Below are 21691 nucleotides of genomic sequence, written 5' to 3' on the forward strand. Positions count from 1 at the left end.
CCGACTCCTCTCGCTGTTGTCCTGCTGTTGTGTGCAGCGCGAAATCAAATGGAGGTTGTAATTATCATCGACCGACTTCTGTATTAAAACAGTTTGTTTGGCTGCACTGTAAACGGATACACCAGCTGCTCTTGTTGGATTTTGCTGTTGCCAAAATCCACCAGGACTGAAATATGAACAATTACAAGATGTAGCTCTGAAGTGTCAAACCTGCACCTCTGCCCAACTCTTACAAATTTAGTTTTATGAAAAGCACCTCTGCAGCGTCATGCGTCCCAAAGACTACGACAAAACACTGATTTCTCTCCCATAAATGTGACTTAAATAATGCGGTTCCTCCTCTCCTGACTCGTATCTTTTCATTTCACTCTGCATCGAGATTTAGGGAATTATCAGTTTAAAATGTAACAGCGGCACTGAAACTGCTTTTCACGCTATTAAAGTTAAACGGTGCAATTAATCCGCTGTTCACATGCGCGCTGAACCGTGGGTGGGGTGGTGATCGCCGCAGACTGACAAAAAGAACGACTCGTCGCCCTGTTAAACAATTATCTTCAAAATGTGGGAACACAGCGTCATTACTTTTGGTTTCACCCACACTCCTCCGGCCCGACAGACAGGTAAACCGGCTCCTCACCGTAGATCTTCTGGATGCCCTGCAGGTCGTCCAGAGGCAGTTTGAAGTTGTGCGTGTCCATGTACTGGTAGAAAGGAGCCATGATGGCGCTGGGATCGTTGGAGTGCTCCAAACCCAACGCATGACCCAACTCGTGAACCGCCACCAGGAACAGATCGTTTCCTGAAGGAGAGAGGGAGGGAGGAAGAAAAAGATCAGATCAGAGGAGAAGAGAAGAGGACGGAGAGGGGGAAAGAAGACGAGAAACAACAGTAAACGACGGAGAGGAGGAAAATAAAAGAAGTCAAGCGAGAGAAAGAGATGATGGAGGACAGGAAAAGGAAGGCGGAGGTGTGGAGAGGAGGAAGAAACAACTTTCAACATCACTGACAGACCTTAAAAAGCTTTTTAAAAAGGTAATTTCACAGCAGAAATCAGGCGATAAAACAAAAACAAGAACTACTTTGGGCCTTTCTGATGAAAAACAACAGTTTACCCAAAAAAATTAAAAATAAACAAATAAATAAATAAGAAAAAAAAAACCCTCAACATCTCCCTCTTGTCTGAAACGGAACAAAGGCTCCCCGGTGTAAACACAGTAGGGAAGACCAAAAGACACAGCGTCACACACACTGGAGAAGTGAGCTAAAGTCAGTCTGTGATGCTGTTGACTCATCAGCAGTGTAAAGTGAATCTCACATACATCAAAGCAGAATTTGTGGTAAAATGAAGCGACTGTCGGCTTGTGAATCCGAAGCTCCCGTTTTTTTTTTTTTTTTAAAGTCCAGCATGAGCCAGTTCTTCAAACGACGCTGTTTGATGGGGATTATTTAAGACTACGGCAAACTGTTTAGTGCCACATCCAGTAAAATTCACGAGTTCATACTCCCACAGATTTTAAATTTATAATCTGTGAATGTATAAATAATGTGCTGCTGCTTCAGGAGTTTGAAATATGCTTGTGAACAGGAAAATATGTTGAATTTGGACTCTGAAAACATCCCACCGGATGCACTCCGCAGTCTGATGTGTCATTGTTTGGAAGTTTCGGCTCATAAATACGACTGACAGCGTTTCACATGCACAGGAAGCTGCGAAGACTTTCAAATTAAATGTGTCGTGCTGTGTGTGCGAGCTTTCGAAATGTCATAAATATTAGTTTGTTGCAACAGATGTGTTGAAACGAAGCTCAGACCCCGTTTAACACTTCGCTTCGTGCAAGCAAAACAGGCTCCACCCCCAAGCTGCTGTCATGTTTATCTGATCTCTGATCAATTTGACCTGTGATTGATTTGTATGGGCGAGGGAGCGGTGTGAATGAGAGGTAAATCTTTATCATTCATGGTTCATAAATACGATTCATCCATGAGTTTGTGTGAGTGTATAGATAGTTGTTATATAGATTAATAAACATATTTTTATTATTGCTTAATCTGTAGTTTTTTTTTTCTCATCACAACTTCCCATAATCCAATGGGGTGTCTTCAAATGTCTTGTGTTGTCATGCCGACAGTCCAAAGATCTTCAGTGTACTGCCACAGAAAACTAACAATTTACAACATTTTAAAACCTGAATTTTTACCATTTTCCTGCAGTAAATGTTCTGCAGAATAATTTTCAGTCGATGGACTAATTGATTATGGTTATAAATAAACTACTAAAAGTTAAGGAGCCAGTAAACTCCATCAGAACCGCTTGTCTGAGGGTCGGAAAGTTTCAGAAACCCCCTCCCCACGCACCCTCCTGATGCCGGGCTGAGGGATCTGCGTCCTAACCATTCAAAACAGACAATCTGACATGGTGGTGACTGCTTTGTTGTGACATCACAAAGTTCCAGGAAGTCCTGACGACTCGTTTTAAGGCTCAGTTTCTGAATACAGGCTGTGTGCATTTCTCTGTGGACTGAGGCTTTGATACTTTCACAGTATTAATATAGAACCTAGACCTGATCTATAATCAAATAACACATGTACATCTGCCTTTAGACTATATGGGATCTTTATGAACTAGTTCTGATTGAGCGTAAACCAACCCTTATTCTTCTTCTGGCCTCGACCCTCTTGACTGAAGTCCAGCCAACCCTGATGTAGCTGTGTGTAAAACCAGGAAGGAGTGCAATCAGATTCAAGATCTGGCTAACACGGATATGTAGCTAAATGTAAATGAAAAGTTCCTTCTCCTTCTTCTTCTTCTTCTTTCTTCTTTTAATTTGGATATGCGACTCACGCTGTGCTGGAGACCTTAAAATCTCTAAACGCTCATAAAAATTAATGAAATGACAAGTGTAAATTGGGTCTAAATGCATAAATATAGGACGTTCGTGGAAAGGAAATGAGATGATGAAAGAATTTGGATCCGACGGAGGAGAAAGTCGCAGAGAGGAGGGTGTGATTCAGGCAGAAAGGGAGGATGTGGATAATCTCTTAAAGGGATGATTTTCCTGCTGGAGCGCTCCACTGCAGCGACAAAAACAACACTACTTTTCACTACTATTCGCCTCGCCACTTGCACTCCTCTTTCAACCAATCAAAATAATAGCAAGAAAGAGAACAGAGGGCTGTGTTTTCCCGGACGCCGTGTATTCCTTTGTGCTTTGTTAAAAACCAGGCTCTCTGTCATAATCTTAAGAGCTGAGATTTTGAGTTGCTGTCAGATGCTTAATGACTTCTTACGGCCTGAACACAGCTCAAATTAATACATTTCATCGCCTCAGTAATTGGGTTTGACTCTGTTTGAACCTAATTACAGAACATAATTATCTTTCTTTCTTTACTCAGGCTGGTCTGTTTGAAGATTATAGCCTCGGTGGCCGGCAGCTGACTTATAGACTAATGCAACTGTAAAGATGGTCAGAGCCAAAGAGCAGAAGCTGAAGTTTCTTTCATTAATTTTCTTCTTCCTTTCCTCTTTCTAAACTTACATATTTATTTTCCTGTTTTGTTTCTGCTCTTTCTCTCTGTTGAATAGTAGAATAATATCAATACACAATCAAATTTATTTTCCTACCAAACACTGACAATGCTGTAACAGAAACATTTCTGAAGTTAAAGGAAGTAAAATGGGCAGAAATCCTTCATGTTTCCAACCAGAATAAGTGAAATCACTGTGATTCTTCAAAAGCAAAAAGAAGGTTTCCCTTAAAATGAGGTGTGGTGGATTACGCTGCCATAAGAAGAAGCTTGAATGAAGAGTTAATGATGATTTGGAGGCTTATTATTCCAAGATGGCTACCCCCCACCCACACTTGGGTGATATCCAAAATTTAATATCTCAATACAGTCCAACCCAAATATAATATAATTATATTATTGTATTTTATGTTTCAGGTAGAAGTGACGCTGCCACTAAACTGCAGTTTTATTTGCCACATTCAAAGTTTTTTCCCCTGATATTTTTCAACACATGAAACATTTTGCATATGGCAGGAAATATCGCGATATTCAATATTGTTGAATATCGGCCCCAAACCTACTTCATTCCCTACTTTAGTTGTGTTCTGTACTTGGAGCAGTTTGTTAACAGGTGAAAACAGACACAAACAAACTGTGAATTGCTCCTTTTAAATGAGCTGAATCGATCGTATCAGTGTTGATATCAGAACTGATTTAGATTCAAACGCCAAAGATGAAGGTTTTCAAACCTCAGTATCTTTTAAACCAAGAGGATTGATGTTTACAGCTGTTTACAATTACAGTCCGACATGATAACTGCATTAACGTACTGATGTTTAGCAGGTAATGTGTCAACATTTGATAATTAGCACTAAAGACAAAGTACAGCAGAGGCTGATGGGAATGTTGTTATCTTTTGCACTGGAGGAAAAGTCGTCCGTCCTCTCGGGGCTGTGACTGCACCCAGTAGTCGTTGAGATTGAGACCAAAGTGGCGTGGACCGACCACAGCCCACGCCTGGATAAAAGCAGGGTTATGCTACTTGTGTGCAAAAATTGATTTTGGTTTAATATTGATTTATTCATCCCTCTGTTTCTTTTACTCTTTAACTTTCCTGCTTTTTTCTCCTAATTTACGTCTTTTCTTTCTCACACCTTCAAAAACACACGCAGACTCACACTCTGCCGTGTTTCATCCCTCTCCTCCTCTGCCTCCTTCTTTATCTCTCCTCCTCCTCCTCTCACCACAGCCCTCCACCTCCTCCTCCATCCCCTCCACCAGCCTCTATCTCTTTCTTCAGAGTCGCAGGGAAAGATAAAGATGATTTTACAGCACAAGAAGTACACTTCATGTACGATGGCTCGAGGGAATTCCCAGTGGGCTCTCTCTATGCATCTGCCTCTCCCCTTGTGGTCGGTCTGTAGTCCGCCGCGACGCCCCGCAGCGGCGATAACGGCTTCGCCTATCATGTTTGCCCCCTACAGACGTCTTCCCGCCTGTGATAAAAGCTGATGTTTGATATATGCGGCGATGAAACCTGTCTCTCAAGTAATCCCAGTCCGACGTGTCCACAGAGTCCGCTTTGTTCGGCTCGGGCATCTCTCCCGCTGCAAAATGTACATTTCTGGCAGAGATGAGTTTGCGTGCCAGGGATCATTTTGTACAAGCAGCATCTGAAATTAACTTTTTGGATCACCTGCCAAGTAACGCACAACAAATTACCTGCCAAGAATATTTTCTTTCTCTCATTCTCTCTCTCTCCCGCGATAACCATTAATAAAGAATTACGTTCGACATACCCCGACTTTTCAAACCTATTCCCGTCCAGAAACACGTCCTGTGTGAAATATTCGCTCAATTAGAAGACGAGAGCAGATTTATTTAACACTTGCTTCATCACTTATGCAGTGGAACACACCTGTAAATCATGAAAATGAAAGGAGGAATGTTTGCATTGTGTACAGGGACAAAGTCTGACTCGTGCTCGTGTCAAAGTGAGGAAGTGAAATGTCAGTTACTTAAAATGTTACCAGGCGGTGTGGAGGGGAAATCTGTACCAATTTATCCACTGAGGACTAATTCTTCTGGCATTTTGTGTTTTGTGACTGTTTCAGACGGGTGATATTTCATTCTTCACACTCTGTGTGTGTCTGTCGCTGCTCTCCCTCCGGAAGATCATGTGTCCGGTCGCCAAGTTTTCTACTTAAGTAAGACACTTAAGTTTTAATCTTAGAGTTACTTCAGGTTGCTGTGCAGAAAATCTTCATTTTCAGACTCAGGGGGAACCTTTACTTTTTTACCTTACTTTGGTTGCTAAGGTCTTTTGCAGCGGTTTAACCGACTTCAAGTGAGTCCTTAATTATAAAACCAAGATAAGGAGAAAACCTTAAATACTTAAGTGAACATTTTAAGGAAACCTTAACTCAGACTTTAAGGATAAAACTTTAAAGTCTCACAATCAAGACTTGGATTTATTTAATTATAATGTTGCTTTTTACAAATATAATAGTTATTTCTGTACATTATCTATTATCCTACAGTTCCTACTGTCACACATCACACCACTCCACTTATTTTATCTACTGCAACAAACACCTTAAGTAAAATTTAGAGATGAAAGTGCATTATTTTATATTGTATACTGTATGAAAGAATACTGATGCTACAGTACTGTGCAGGTTTATATGTTTAGATTCTTCTCCGTCATCAATATCATTAGGAGGCGATCGATCCTGCTTTTTTATATGAAGAGAGATCATTTAAATCACTGAAATTTAATATCTCTGCCATTGATATTTGTCTTTGTAATTTAATTTAATTTAATTATTTTTCTGTACTCAGGTCTCACTTGTAAATGAGATCTTGATCTCAATGTGACTTCCTGATCAAATAAAGTATAAATACATTTTTAAAAAGATTACTGGTACGACGGCTCTTTGGATGTTCAGTCCTGTGCTTTGGTTCAGACTCAAATATTTCCACACTAATGAGCGTGAAGTTTTTTTGTGGACATTTATTGAGCTTTTCACGTTGTCCAGAACAGAGGACAGATTGTTTTCATTCAGGAGTTTGAGTGTCTCGCATCTTTGACGTGGACACTTGTGCCTTTCAGTTCTCTCCTCCAGGTGTTCAGAGGTTAATAACAGAAACTGTCTCTCACCGGCGGCAACAAAAAAAAAAAACAGGTTTTAAACCAAGGTGAAAATGAGGCCCGTTTGTCCTAGCGACGTCCTTCTGAAGCTGATACCATGAATTAGTTTCCGAAGCGTCTGAGAACTTTGCCGTCTCACTATCTTGTCTCTAATCTTTCAATTACTCCGTGTGTGTGTGTGTCTGTGTGTGTGTGTGTATGTGTCTCTGTGTTTGAAGGGATTTTAGAGATAAAAAGAACCTGGGTGACCGCACACACACACACACACACACACACACACACACACACACACACACACACACACACTGACGGTACTGATAGATGACTTACTCCTCAGTTTATGAGTATATGTATATATTGACAAATCAGCAGTTTAGCAACGAAGAAACATCAAGAAAAATTATGTATGTGTGCAGAAAACTTTACACTACATTAAACTAAAACTGCCGTATTACATCCCAAGAATCTCTACATATTTCCTGGGACAGTTCACACTGGAAGAAGACTCACATGCTTGCTATAATGTGGTACGGCAAATTTAGAGCTTCTCTGTCAAAGCTAATTCTCTTTTCTGCTAATCTCTCAAACCAGATTCCTCTCCCGCTCTATCACCCCCTCTCTCTGAGTCTCGCTCTCTCTCTCTCTCTCTCTCTCTCTCTATCAACACTACAGTTATTCAAGCAGAGGGAATCTGGCATAAGTCATTTGTCAAACTGAGATAGAAGACGGAGGGAAAAAAAAAAAACTACAAAGTGAAGCGTTTTTCATCCAGTGTCTAAACGGTCTGGTGCTCAAAGATAGAGGAGCGGCGACTCGGGACACTTTCCTACAAAGCATTTCATTTACAAATGCTTTGTATTAAAACTGAAAAAAAAAAAAAAATCATTTAATCAGTTGGTATTTCATTCAACTGTCATTGGCAATGCTAACACCAGCTGTAATATTTCTACATTAACCAGATTCACTCAAGGTCGTAGTCAAAATCATAACATAACTAATAGGCTAATAGCAATAATGATATTGCTACATAGCCAACGTTAGCATTAGCAGCTGTTTACTTACCAATAAACGCTGTGAGTTCATCATCCAACATCAAGCATCAAACATATTGTTTTGCTTCTATTTCTATCACTTCTTTTCTACTACTAAAGTTAGCATGCTAACCAGCTAGCCCCAGCCCAGTCGAACTGTCTCCTCACTTTCCGATACCGAGTCACTGCAGCGCGCAGTTGTCCCTGAAGATGTAGCGCTGCTCAGAGGAAGTATTATAAGCTTTTGTAGTGTAAAGACAACAAGGGCTGAAGCTCTTGCCAAGACTGGTAAACAGCTTTTAATGCTGATGTTAGCTAGTGCTAACAAAATGAACAACTCCTGAGAGCACCGAATCATAACATGCATTATGTAAAGGCATTTTACTTTGTGACAGTGGAGAGGAAAAACTTCCTTTTAACAGTAAGAAACCTGCAACAGAACCAGACTCGACTAATTGGGTTGAGACAATGCCAGAAAGAGGAGGGAGAGGGGGAGAGGGGGGGAGAGAGAGAGAGAGAGAGAGAGAGAGAGAGAGACCAGGAACAGCTGTATGTGTTGTTGTACATAAGCAAAGCCTATTAGCATCCCCAAATCTAACAAATGTGCCTCTAGTTGTAACCTGTCTTCACTTAACCCGAAAGCACCAACGATGAAGCATGAATTTCAGTAGAGGAAACAGTTTTAAAGCCCCATTCAGAAATAATGTTAAAAAGGAAGACAGTTGCAAATTACTTAAAATGTCTTTTTCTGAATGATCAGCTGATGTGTTTAGCCATGTGATCAGTCCACCACTTTGCTCCAGACTGATATATCTCAACAACTACTGGATGGATAGCCATGAAATTTTGTGCAGACATTCGTGGTCCTCAGAGGAGGAATCATGCCAACTCTGGTGATCCCCTGACCTTTCCTCCATCCATCCGCCATCATAAAGTAGCTTACACATATATATCTCAACAGCTTAATGCCATGACGTTTGGTTGACACATTAGCATTTAGACTGCTATCTGCAACAGTGACAAATACTTGAAGTTCAATACATATAAAATAAGTTCGGCTATATAAAATGAACCAACGCTCTAATCACATGGAAAACAACATGAGCTTGTGTTTATCTTCACTTTTTCTTCATTTTCTTGTATGAACTGTCTAAAGTTAGCGAAATATATCGCAGGTAGTAACAGCAGTTTTATGTGTTAAGACTCAGAAACACACTTTTAAAACGCAATATTTCTCTGCGACGGACAAGCCAGTCACTGAAGTAGGTAATTGCAGGTGTAATTATTATGGGATCGTGGGTTTAAAAATCATAAAAATGCCCCTGGGTAAGGATTCAAATCAGTCACCGACGCAGGTAATATTGAAACCCCCCCCCCTAGAGAAACAAATCCAAATTAGAGTGCACAGAAAAACGTAGGAACTTTTTAGACGTCTTACCGTCATGGTTGGCGTTGCCCAGCGTCCAGGGCTCGTCAGAGTCAAAGTGTGTGTCACCGCCGATGCCAGCGCCGGGGAAATAGGCGTGGGCTAGGAAACCCCCCTCTCCGTCGAACGGAGAGCTGTCACCATGGAAACCAGAGGCGAAGAAGATCATGATGTCTGCCTCCTTTCGCTCGGTCTTGATCTCTGAGTACGGCACCTCCTGAACACGAGAGTGGAGAGAAAATACAGACACAAATTCAGAATCAGTCACAAAATACTGTAAATTATATTATATATTTTAGTTGGGACTCAATCAAAAGTGACTCTAGTGTCCCAGATAACAAAATGAAACTTCGGCCCAACATTTGTCCGGGTCCTCGGCCCAAGTCTGGCCCATAACCTCCCACATCTGGGCAGATTCTGTCTGTTATCCTCTGGTATTGGCTGACAGCCACAAGATTTTCTGTGTGTGTGCCAGAATTGGTCCAGATGTTGAATTAGCATTTGACAATCTTGCCGTATATGGGATTCGGGCCAAAGAGCCAGGCATATACTAGGCAAGAAGATAAATATGCATGTGGCCCAAGTACGGGCCACACTTATTTTGCTATCTGGGGTGCAACAACTCATGTTGTACATTTTTTAAAACACTTCGGAGGCAAATGTTTTCTCTGACCTGGAAGGAGAGCGGAGTGACCGTCTGCCACACATTGAAGGCTTGTCGGATCGCTCTCTGGGTGTCCTTCTCCCCCACTTTAGGGGTGAAGTTAGATATGCTGCGGGTAAAAGGAAAAACAAGATTTAGTTATGTGAAAAACAAAACTAGAGTGAGCCAACGCCAGTTAGTGGTGTTTACTTGTTGACGGCTGTGGATACAGTTAATTTACTGACCATGAAACGGTAAACAGATTGTGCTGAGGTTTACGTTAGCAGTGGCTGGCATGTATAGGTAACAAAGGTTAGGTGTGGATTGTATTACATGTACGTTAAACAACGCACCCCCACCAACTCGGTGCCTCGTGTTTTTTAAATGCAGAATAATAGTCCTGTTATTGTAGTGCTGAGCTTAATTATCCTCCTGTTGTGGCGCCTTTTACCACCTTTCAAGGAGATTTTGTGTATCACTGAAAATGTACTTTCCAAATAATAGAAACAAATGAAAGAAAAATAATTAGTTTTTACACTTCGGTTTTTATACAGATGAAATAAAGGAATGTAATGTTGTAATGTATTTTAAGGAGCTTTAAAAGTTGCTGGTGAGAAGGTTTTATTTACCTTTAGACAGAGCCAAGCTAGCTGTTTCCCCCTGTTTCCAGTCTTTATGCTAAGCTAAGTTAGCCATCTGCTGACCCTGAGACATGGGTGTGTTATTTATCTTCTTGTGAATAATCATGTTGTACTCTTCCTTTAAAGCAACGCAATTCAACTGAATTTTAATTAGTCTACTAACCCACACTTGTACTCTTTAGGAGTAATACTGGGTACTGAGTATTTGCAGGTAATTTAGGTTTGGTATTCAGAAACTGTAGCAGCAGCATCACAGCTAAGCCGTCCTCCCTGCGCGGGGTGTGATGCAGCTTTCAGCTATAAGAGACGAATGAGGCAGAAAGGTCATTACAGAGTAATTGCAGGAGACGAGACGCGGCACCCATATCTATTTTGCTGCGAGAGAGGGGACGGTATATCATTACATGTTCTCTCACTCGCCTCACTGTGAGGAAACACATGCGTGTAGCGTCTTGGAGTGTTAGAGGACAGATGGGAGTGATTGGCAGCAGCAGAGAGGTGGTGGTGGTGGTGGTGGTTGGGGGGGGGGGTAGGAAAGAAAAGCTAGGACAAGAGAGCGAGATGGCTAAGCGGGTGATGAGGGGTCATTTCACACAATCTGTCTCTCAACAGGGGGGCAAATACTTTGTTCCCATCCAGAAAAATCTATTATGGAAATAAATACCAGCACATTACACAACTGCCATAATCCAACATTGATACATGAGCGCACAACAGCGAATAAATAAATCCAACTGGCAAAGAAATAGAAATGTTTTTCTGCACTTCCTGTAGTTTACGGGTTGTTGGGCACCGTGTCACGCTGGGAATGGAGATATACTTGTTGGGGTTCATGATGGAGTGAATGTACAACATGATTTGAATAACCACGAGGATGATGCAGATTGAGTCCGACTGAGATGAAAAAGAGGAAAAAGTAGCTTCTCTCAGTGTTCACAGCAGCCGATCTTCAATGATCGCAACTGGCTCTGATATCTTTATAAAAGCCATAATAATCTGTTTTTTGTTTTTTGTTTTTTTCTCTTAAAATATTTGTTTCTGACTTTATTAAAACCCAGTATGTAGAAAACAACAACTCCTCCAACCTGAACATCCACATCCAACCCTCCGACACGACCCAATACGAGCGTCTCCTGAAATGCCGGCCCTATAGCGGCAGGTGTACCGGACCACCGTTGCCTTGGTTACGTCAACAAACAGTCATGGCTTGGTTAGGCTCAGCAAAAGATCGTGGTTTGCGTTTAAATAAGTACTTCCTTAAGATTAGACGATCTTTGTTGTCATGGTAACAATAATAACAACAAGGTTAACACCGGTCTCCTGTGTTTTGTTTCCCTTCGCTCCTGTCATAATTACTACGACCACTAGGTGTCGCCTAGCAACAAAACGTAACTATGGGTCACAATAAGCTGCTGCACAGACGTGCCCTGTGGTCTGGTTTCTTTACGGGACAGTCTCGTAGAAAAGTGCTGATGTGGTAGCGCCTTCACCTTGACACACGCTGGACGTGCACACGTGATGAAGGTGACAAAACATGGAAATAACAATGAAGTATTTTTATTTCACCAAATAAGGGAATATTTAATGTTTAAATAATAATAAGCTATGCAGGAAGAGATGTGTATTCCTTCATTGTTTGTGACTCACAGGGAGATTGTTGTGTCCTACAGAGTGAGAGGTCCAACTTCCTGTTCGACCTCCTATAAAACTCTAAGAAGACTTATTTGAGATTTGGGGGCATTAGTTCTGCATAGAAAGTACAATTAACAGCGATCACAGACACAGACCAAATGAAGATTCATGGTACTCACCATATTTTCCAGCCTATAAAAAAGGAGTAATGAGCCATTTTTTTTTTATTTTTTTTTGCAGTGGGCTCGTTTATTAGCAATTCTCATGTATTTAGGAAAGGTCATCAAGCTGATCAAACAATGTCAAGCATCTTTTCTGAGCTAGTAACAGCAACATTAGGATTAAAGAGAAACACAACTCAATTCACTTCTCTGCATTAATGTGTAGATTTGTGTTTGATGTTTGCTCTGAATGGCCATGTGAAGAAATTCAGAGCGACTGCAGATATAAAACATGACTTGAAATTTAAAGAGGTTGTTGTTGTTGTTGTTGAGTCAGAGGGAATTACTTTAAGGACTGCCAGTGTGTTTGGCCGGAGTCTGTGCTGTCTCAGCTAATCTTGAAGAGCCACACTGACTCTTGAAGTTGAGCAAATTTAAGTCTTTTTATTTAACTTTTCTGACGGGTTGTTTGCTGCAACATTGTGCAGTGAATGGCTGACACAAACCGTAATAATAAATAAATAAAAAATAAAAGAATGAATCAAAGATTGTTTGTTTTGACAGCTGATTTTTTATTGTCTTTCCATATTTGGAAATGAGGAAAGTGCCTTTTTTTTCTTTTGCAATTGGTGGATGATCGATCATATTTTACAGACTGAATTTGAATTTGGGAGTGTTATAACAAATTTGATTAGGTACCCTGTCTGTTGAAGCATATAATCTCCGTTTGCTGACAGTGGACGCAAGTAAGTTTGAGAACCCCAGAGTTAAGATTTATGCTGCTTTTCATAACTCTCTGCATGCAAATCCCTTCATAAAGTTTATTTATAAATCCAACTTTCAACCCCAAAGCCCAGCGATTAATGTGTGTGAGTGTGTGTGTGTGTTTGTGTGTGTGTGTGTGTGTGTGTGTCTGCCAAGCAGACGGCTAGGTAGCAGTTGTCTGATTTGAGTAAATGGCGTGGAACGTTATGGCACTGAAGCTGGCCAAATGACCTGTGGCCAAAACACACAGATGGTCTTCTGTCTCACACACACACACACACACACACGCACACACACTGTCTAGCACTTCAGTTGGATATCAGCAGACACACACACACACACCTGACATATTTAAATAACAGAATATTCCGCAGAGAGTTAAAAGGCATCAAACGAAGGTAAAGGGCAAGAATGAGTGAAAATCAATGTGTCTGACCAGAAGTAGATGATCAATCTAAACTTTATTAAAACTTTTTCCTTTATCAAAACATTCAGATTCTATGGATGACTTGTAATGTAGATTCATAACTAAGACAGGAAAAAGGGACGGTAGGAAAACAAGACGTCTACAGGCTGTACTTACAATAATAACAATGCTAACATGCTAATGTCAACCAGGTGTAATGTTCAGCACTGTCACCATGTTAATTCAGCGTGTTAGCATGCTAACATTTACTAATGACCACTAGACACAAAGAACAGCTGAGGCTGATGGGAATGTCATTAGTTCTGGAGGTATTTGGTCATGAACCAAAAAACTGGACAAATTAAAACTTTGACCTGATGATGGCAAAAAGTTAACGCATCAAAGTTATGACACTTCATCCTCAGGAGATTATGAATGAATGTAGCTACATTTCACTGCAATCCATCCAATAGATGTCGAGATATTTCACTAAAAAGCAAAAATGTCAACCTCAATGTGGATCTGCAGGAAAAAACAGGGGCCGAAGTCAATAAGATTCATCCTCTGGGGACCATGAATATCATATTATAGGAGTTGTAAACCAAAGTAGTGGACATATTGAAATTTACAGCTGATAATGGCATTAGATGAAAATTCAGTGGATAATGAAAGTTATTACAATTAATCCTCAGGGGAAAATGAAAGCACATTTCATGGCAATCTATCCATTAGCTGTCAAAATATTTCACTAAAAAGCAAAAATGTCAACCTCAGTCAGTGGGATTCATCCTCTGGGGACCATAAATGTCATATCACAGTATGAGTTGTAAACCAAAGTAGTGGACATATCGAAACTTTAACCTGATGACGGTATTAGATGAAAACATTGAAAGCAATTCATCCTCAGGGGAACATGAATGTCTGAACCAAATTTCCTGGCAGTCCAGTCTGAACCAAAGTGGAAGACCAACAGACCAACACTGCGATGCTGCTAGCATCGATGAAACGAACCTCTTATTCTTTCGACGTTCCCGTATTTACATCTGGTCAACACATGCACTCGTCATCCTCAGAGGATCCTCCAGTCAGTCAGTCAGAACTGAAGATGCAGAAGTTTTCTCTCTGTTTCTGCTTATCATCATCTTTCAGCTCAGTTTCAGTCAAAGGTGCTTTGTTGGCAAGAAAGTTAAGAGCGATGTTGCCGAAGCGTCAACATAAAAGTTAAACACCTTTCTTGTGATTGCTCTGTCTCAGCTTCTTTTTTTTTTAATTCTTCACTTGATATGTTCCTCTCTCTCTCTCTCCTCCTTTCTCAACTGTTCTTTAAAATTCACCTCCCTGTCCTGAGGCATCAATGGAAATTTTTTATTTAGAGACGCACGGTTGCATAATCTTGCAGCTACAGCATCTAGCAGTGGGTGATAATTTCCATTTGCCAGCAGCCCTAAAATTCCTCTAAATGTGTCTCTTTGCATTGCCGTCGGTGTCATGTCGATGCTTTGCTCCAGCTGCTCCGAAGTAGCTGAACAGAGCAGAGAGGAAAATCATCCTGACTTAGCTCATCAATATCCTTAGACCTCTTCAGTATCTGCATGTGATGCGAGCATACTGAAAAACAACAGCAGTTTAATGCATTTTTCATTGTTTCTATGTAGTTTTCTGGGATTAAAGCTCCATATTTTCTTCTTCTTCTGTGTTTTATTTGAAGCGTTGATTCCGTAACAAGATGTAATTGTGGTTTTAAGAACCAAAAACCATCTCAGTGTAGTTTTACATCTCCTCTCTCAGGCTTCTCTCTGCAGCTCTGGTAACAACAGGTCAGTGAGCCAATCAGAAGAGAGGAGGCTCTGAGCCTCTCTTCTGATTGGCTGACTGTTTTCTGGGTGATTGAATAAAAAATATAGCAGGGGGGGGGGGGGGGGGGGGCTCAGGGCTTTCGGATATCTACCTTTACACTATATGGGACCTTGAAATGAATATGGCCAAATACGGCGCTACGGTGTGTCGCTATCGCCCTCTGGAAAATGTGTCAAGCCCTATTTTGGCTTACCCAGCAGGGGTTTGCCACATGAGCATCCAGATAGACAATAGCGAAGTGGATCATGCAGAAGGAATAGTTAGAGAACATCCCATGTTGGCTTTCATTAATTCAGTTCTTTGGTTATGTTATCGTCACTTTCTGAATGGTTCCTTTTAGCGGTGTAGCGTGTTGGTCAGTCGTTTGTCCAGACCAGGAAATATCTCAGCAGGATTGCAGTGAAATGCTGTTCAGATGTTCACTGTCTCCAGAGGATGAAGCCTCCTAACTTGTCCACCAATTTAATTTCCATCGTTTCGAGGGATCGCAGTTGAATTTCGTACAGAGATTCATGGTCCCCAGAGGATGCAGGACAGGCAGAGAATCGCGGGTTTATCAGAGCTACGATCTTTGCCTAAGACCCGTCGAAAAGAGCTTAACTACTGATTAATCTGCAGATTTTTTTCTTCGATTAATTAAGAATAGTTCTGGCTGAGAACTGAAGCTGCAGCTGTACTGGTGGATCGGCATCAACTCTTTCATACGTGCTTCACAATCACTGGCTCATTGTGTCAAATCATATTCATGCAGGTGAAGCATCGACATTGTAATCCGACACTTATTATTTACTATCTAAGATTTAATGCTCATGTTTGCTTATTAAGGGAGATCATCTCTCTCAGCATGATCCATGTTGCTGCGTGGACTCTGTCTGTAGACTGGGAGTGAATAGATTAATTGTTTAGTCCATAAAGTGTCAGAAAATTGTGAAAAATACCCAAAAGTGATGCCTTTAAATTGCTTGATTTTACCAGCTTAGAGTTAAAAACCCAAAGAAATATCATTTAAAATGATAAACAACAGCTTGAAGCAGAAAATCATCAAATTTCAGAAGCTAAAAGCAAATTCCTGACACCTTCACTTTGATGATTCATCGATTGTTGTTGGTGATTCATTTTATGTTCATCAACAACTTGAGTAATCAGCTATTAAATCTAAGACTGGACCAGACAGTCAAAACACAGGTTTAAAATCAAAACAATCAACTAAAGTCCATCAGGTCTATATGTGTCTTTTTTATATTACCCTGTTACTTTCACATCGTGTCTTTTTTTCTTACAGTAAATCACTCTGAATCACTTTGTTGTTGAAAGGAGCTTTACGAATAAGCTTCAGGAGGCTAAACAGCTGCAGAAATATCGATCACTGCGGGTTTAAGATCCGGCCTTCTCTCTCTGCAACTTTTCTTGGGTATAAAAGTGTAAACCTATTTAATGCAGTGGAACAAAACCTTTGCCTGTGAACATAAGTCTGAATAGTGAATAATATAATCCAGGCTGCATTAAGCCTCCTCCAAAACATTACCCATCGCAAATTAGTTACATGCGAGTGTATTTCATAGGAGAAAGGGGGCCGGCTCTGGAGATGCTTTGGCGCCTGAGAAGAAGAACAATTAAGTTAAAAACGATTCTAACGATAATGCGGCTGGAGCGGCGGCTGCAGAGCTGAAGACAACGCGGAGCTGCCCTGCAGGAATGTGACAGCTGATAGCAGGTGAAACATGAGGAGGGCTGTGGAGACTCAGATACAGTAAAGAGTAACCAGATAGGACTGTGATCTCACACTTTGGGTTTTATGTAACGCCGTAGAGTGGGTAGCTGTAATGCAGGAGAGCTGGGATGCATTCAGTGTCTCGTGGGAGTGGCGTAATTTACATTAGACCTATAAAGCCCTGAGTAGGATGGTTTGGAGGGAAAGGAGGAGAGAAGGGATGAAAGGAGGAGTGAGAGAAAGAGAGGAGGGTGAGAAGAGACTAAAATTCTCACATAAAAGCAGCAAAATAACAAGTTGTTAATGATTAATTGTAGCGTGTAATAAAGAAAACAACTGGAAAACTTGGAGGAAATAGGTTCAAACAGTGAGAAAAAGACGAGAAAGACAGAAAAAGAGAGGGAAGACAAGAAATAGAGAAAGATTTTAAGTGGGTTAAAGGAAGGAGAGAGACTTTACAGACAGAGAGATTAAAATAAAAGAGGGAGATGGTTGTCAGAGATCCGATCCCAGGATAAGAGGAATAGTTCCACATTTTCGAAAACAAACTTTTTCGCTTTCAAGCTGAGAGTTAAATCTGCACTTTATATATGAAGCTACAACTAGCGGCTAGTTAGCTTAGCTTAGCACAAAGAGGGGAAACGGGGGAAACAAGAGAGCGGACTGTGCAAAACTGCAGAAAAAAAAATGTTGTATGTGTTATGAAAAATGTTGCATATGGAGGGAAATTTCTCGATATTCAATATTATCAAATATCGGCCCAAGCCTACTAATTAACATATCTGATCTCATCTTTATGCAGATGAGTTGAACATTTAGGAAACAGGGTTTTCTGGGGGTCACAAATAGCTCTTATCCACTATGATTACATACATTTGTAAAAGACGTTGGCTCTAGGTTCTGCCTTGTTTTCCACTGTTTTACAAACCAGAACTTCTTAAAATTTGATGTCACTGTTGTGCACTTTTTGGTCGACGAGTTCACAAAAGACAGTATCATTAAGTCAATAAAAACAGCCCACCAGACCACCTCACACATGCTGCTAACCAGCTTTCCAGAGGCAGCTGCATCCTTCAGGACAGCCCCAAAGGACGCACCAGCAGCTGCCAGCGCCGCTCTCGCTCTGCTCCAGCTCGTGTAGATGGGACTGCAGGATGCAGCACAAACACTTCTAAAGCTTTTCTGTCTTCGAAACAATCAAACAAACAAAAACAAAACAAAAAAGAAATAGTGATGCAACGTTTGATCGGACTGCCCTGCAACTTTGTGGAAATGTTAGGTGATTTAAAAAAAATACCAACAAAACCTGAATGTTACTGGAAATCTAATTAAACTGTGGAGACAATCTGCTGCAGACAAATGAGGAACAAGACAACAAAACACAAGGTCTGATGTTCTGAATCGCTTCCTCTCAGAGCTGATCTAAACACACGTCCTGGGTTCCTAAGTGCAGTGTTTGCCGTGTTTGCAAAGGAGCTGAAGCATTTCTTTCTCCCCCAGAGAGAACCTGAAATTTAGGTTCAGGAACTGAAGTAGTTGAGCGTTGCTGTTTGAACCTGCAGCCCGTTCATCAACACTGGCACACAGCTAGAAACAGAGGATGGGAATACAAAGAAACTGCCCGAACACTTACTCAGTATTGTTCCTATTTTATCCACGCCACTAAAGCTTATTTTGAATTTGAAAGCGAGAGAGGGAGAGAGAGACCTAGAGAAAAGGCAGGCAGGAGAGGATTTGGTGGGCAGAAGCCACACCGGGAGCTAGGATGTGTTCAGTGTCTCGTGGGACGGCTCTAATCTGCATCAGACCCATATTACACGGCCGAGCTGCTGGTTTGGATCGTCACATCCGGAGGGTTCGACTGCGTGTAGACAGTAGGAGACGATGAAATAAAAGGTGGAAAGAGAGGAGTGGGTGAAATGTAATGCAGCGATACGAGATGCATTCAGGGTCCTGTGGGACGGAGCTAATTTACATTAGGCCTGGCCAAGTTCAGGCTGGGAGAGAGCGAGAGCGAGTAGGAAGGAGACAAACAATCGGGGAGGGCGGGGAGGAGGACGGAGAGAGAAAATGTATGAAAAGAAAGGGAAGCAGGGGGAGAAATAAAAAGTAATAAATAGAGATAAAGAAAGAAAGAACATAGATAGCAGACGGCGTACCTGTAGGAGATCTTTTTATCTCTCCACTTCTGTCCCGTCAGGGCGTAGCGTTTATTCCTTTGCCGGCGGCTGGTGTGAGGATGATCTGGGACGCCACAGCGAGGTCTCCTCATCCACCTGAACACAACAGTCACATTCAAAGACCCAGCACTTTCAGCCAATCTGCAAAAAAAAAAAAACTGACGGGTAAAAAAACCCGCTGACTCAAGAAAACACATGCAAGTATTTCTTGGAAACCAAGCGCGTCGTTGTGTTTGAGTATTTTCAGTCCGTAGAGACAATAACCTCTGAAGCCATTAACATAAAAAGACAATTTTGCTATAAGCTTCAGTTACTGCTGCTTCATCTGGTAAGATTTGCATTCCCTCAGTGCAGTTTACAGCGGGGGCAGATTCACCAGGGAAAATTCTCAGCAACGGTCTGAACAATGGATCTTTGATTTCACGCTGACGTGAACAAAAGCAGCTTCTCACAGAGATGAGTCCTAAAACCTGGAAATCAGTTAGCGTTTTAACACGTCCGGTTCCCTCGTCCAAAAGTCTCTGGGTTTTTTTTTTTTGGTTTGATGACTGAAATAAGGTCTGTGGTAATCACAAGCTCAAGACATAAAAATACATCAGTAAATACCTCAATCCTGATTTCTTTGAGCTTTTACATCTCTTAAAAAAAAAGGCCGGTTGCTAACAAGTTGGCTAACTGAGACTGCAGAGGTTGTTGGGGGCGTTGAACGTTGTCACGCCGTCCCGTTGGCTTTTTGACGAGGGAAACACGGTGGCGCTTACAAAAATACGTCATCCGTGTGGCCACTCTATTTCTGTGGATTTCTGTAACAACTTTTGCTAGCGGAATTAATTAGCTTTGGCTAACTAGCATAAGGTCATGCTAATGCTAAGACCCTCTTTGTTTTCTAAAAAAAAAACAAATTTCTAAAAGAAATGTTTCCAGCTGATTCAATTAAAAGTCAAAACTCTACAACTGAAAAAGATTCTTTAATATGCACTTGATGGCTACACACATGCTATCATGCTAATATAAGGCTGGTGCTAAAGCTAACAGGTCCAAGACAACGTCATCATCCTCACCAGTTAATGATCCACAGAAGACACAAAATAAAGGAGCAGCATTGTTAGTCTGTTATAGGAAGTAAAGTTTGGTTAAATAAGCCATTTAAGTTTTTAATTTGGACAGTGGAATAAAGAAAGTGCCACATGGTTTCAGACATTTGTTTACACTTCATCATGTCAGTACGAAGTTTAAGAAGTTTTCCGTCAGCAGGTTTCAAAACCGAGGGAAACAGACAGAAGATGAGAAAGCAACAGCAACAGAGATGATGGTTTTAAAGCTTTAGTTAAAAATCCTTGTTCAGTTCCTCAGGTTCATCCAGGAAGCTGCGGCACACTGAGGCTAAATATGTCAGACCAATTACAGTCGTTTTATAGTCGATCATTATTCATCTGCATGGCCTTTATTCATAACTGTGGTCTCAAAAGGTTTCAGAACAGCCATGAAATAATGCTCCTGAATCTGAGGGAGAATGAGTCGCCCACACAAACTTGGATTTGTCTGTAACAACCAGCGTGTCCTGTGTATTGAAAGCAGGAGCATCACATTTAAATTTAAAGCTCGCATTGATCAATATTTTTGGATGGATCAAACGACTGTGGGTTGTTTGTACTGACAAACCCGCGGATATTATTACCTGACTCCACAGTTCTCGTCAGGTGGACTGAGCTTCAGGCCGACGGTCATTTGATAAATAAATAGGCAACTGTATTTTTAAGTTCACCTTATCAATGATGATATATTCGATATGTGTGTTACCCAGATGCTCAGCCCCCCGTCCCTCGACTCACTCTATAGTCGTCTCGTCCAGTATTCCCGTCACAGGAATGCCGTAGAAGCGCTGCATGGCGGCCACGGCGGACTGCATGGCTTTCTCCTGCCGCAGGTCTGACGTGCGGACGTCGTGAGGCAGCAGGTAGCCGTAGTTCTTCAGCCACGTCTGAGAGGGAGGGAAAACAACAAGAGTGGAGGTCAGTTAATTTAAAAATAATCCATTATAACCCTTTAAAATGTTTCCTTTACCTGCAAATCCAAGTTTAACCGGTGAAAACAGTAGTCGCAGGTTCGAGGTAATGAGTTCGACTAAAGAAACCAAGACCATGTAGAAGCATCTCGTTAAATATTAAAGATGAAAGCATGTTTGTGCACATTACTGTGATGGTACAGACGCCATTCTCCAGTAATGACTAAAAGCTCACTCTCCATGAGAAGAGACGACTGAATGATTAGATCACTAATCATCGGGGGAGTGGGGGAGGGTGGGGGTGAGGGGGGCTGTGGTTTGAATTTCATCTGTTCATCATCATCAACAACACAGATCATATATAAAACACATCAAGGGATTTTTACGCAGAAGAACCAACTGACTGATTATTTACAACCACAGGTTTCATTTCATCACCTGGTGACTTCATGTTAATCAGATTAAAGTCGTCGACGTTACGCTGCGACTCTCGTCCTGTCTGAAGTCAACGGACGGCACGATACAGAAGAGCCGATATCTCGATATCGTTCAAATTAAACGCGAGCAGTTTCCCG

At 41.3% G+C, this 21691-nt stretch overlaps 1 protein-coding gene across 1 annotated transcript in view; it reads right to left on the reverse strand.

Moving 5' to 3' along the window:
• Positions 1 to 21035, reverse strand: part of mmp24 (matrix metallopeptidase 24) — a 39637-nt gene extending 18602 nt beyond the window's left edge. Inside the window, exons 1-5 of the mRNA XM_022742150.1 lie at positions 20944 to 21035; positions 19091 to 19207; positions 9789 to 9888; positions 9128 to 9332; positions 638 to 799 (exon numbers count right to left, since the gene is read on the reverse strand). Of these exons, the coding sequence (XP_022597871.1) occupies positions 638 to 799; positions 9128 to 9332; positions 9789 to 9888; positions 19091 to 19207; positions 20944 to 21020 (661 nt within the window). The 5' untranslated portion in view covers positions 21021 to 21035. The remainder of the gene's footprint in view (positions 1 to 637; positions 800 to 9127; positions 9333 to 9788; positions 9889 to 19090; positions 19208 to 20943) is intronic.
• Between the last annotated feature and the right edge of the window lie 656 nt (positions 21036 to 21691).

This window comes from Seriola dumerili, unplaced genomic scaffold, assembly GCF_002260705.1.
Source record: "Seriola dumerili isolate Sdu_G_001 unplaced genomic scaffold, Sdu_1.0 BDQW01000066.1, whole genome shotgun sequence".
Taxonomy (NCBI): domain Eukaryota; kingdom Metazoa; phylum Chordata; class Actinopteri; order Carangiformes; family Carangidae; genus Seriola; species Seriola dumerili.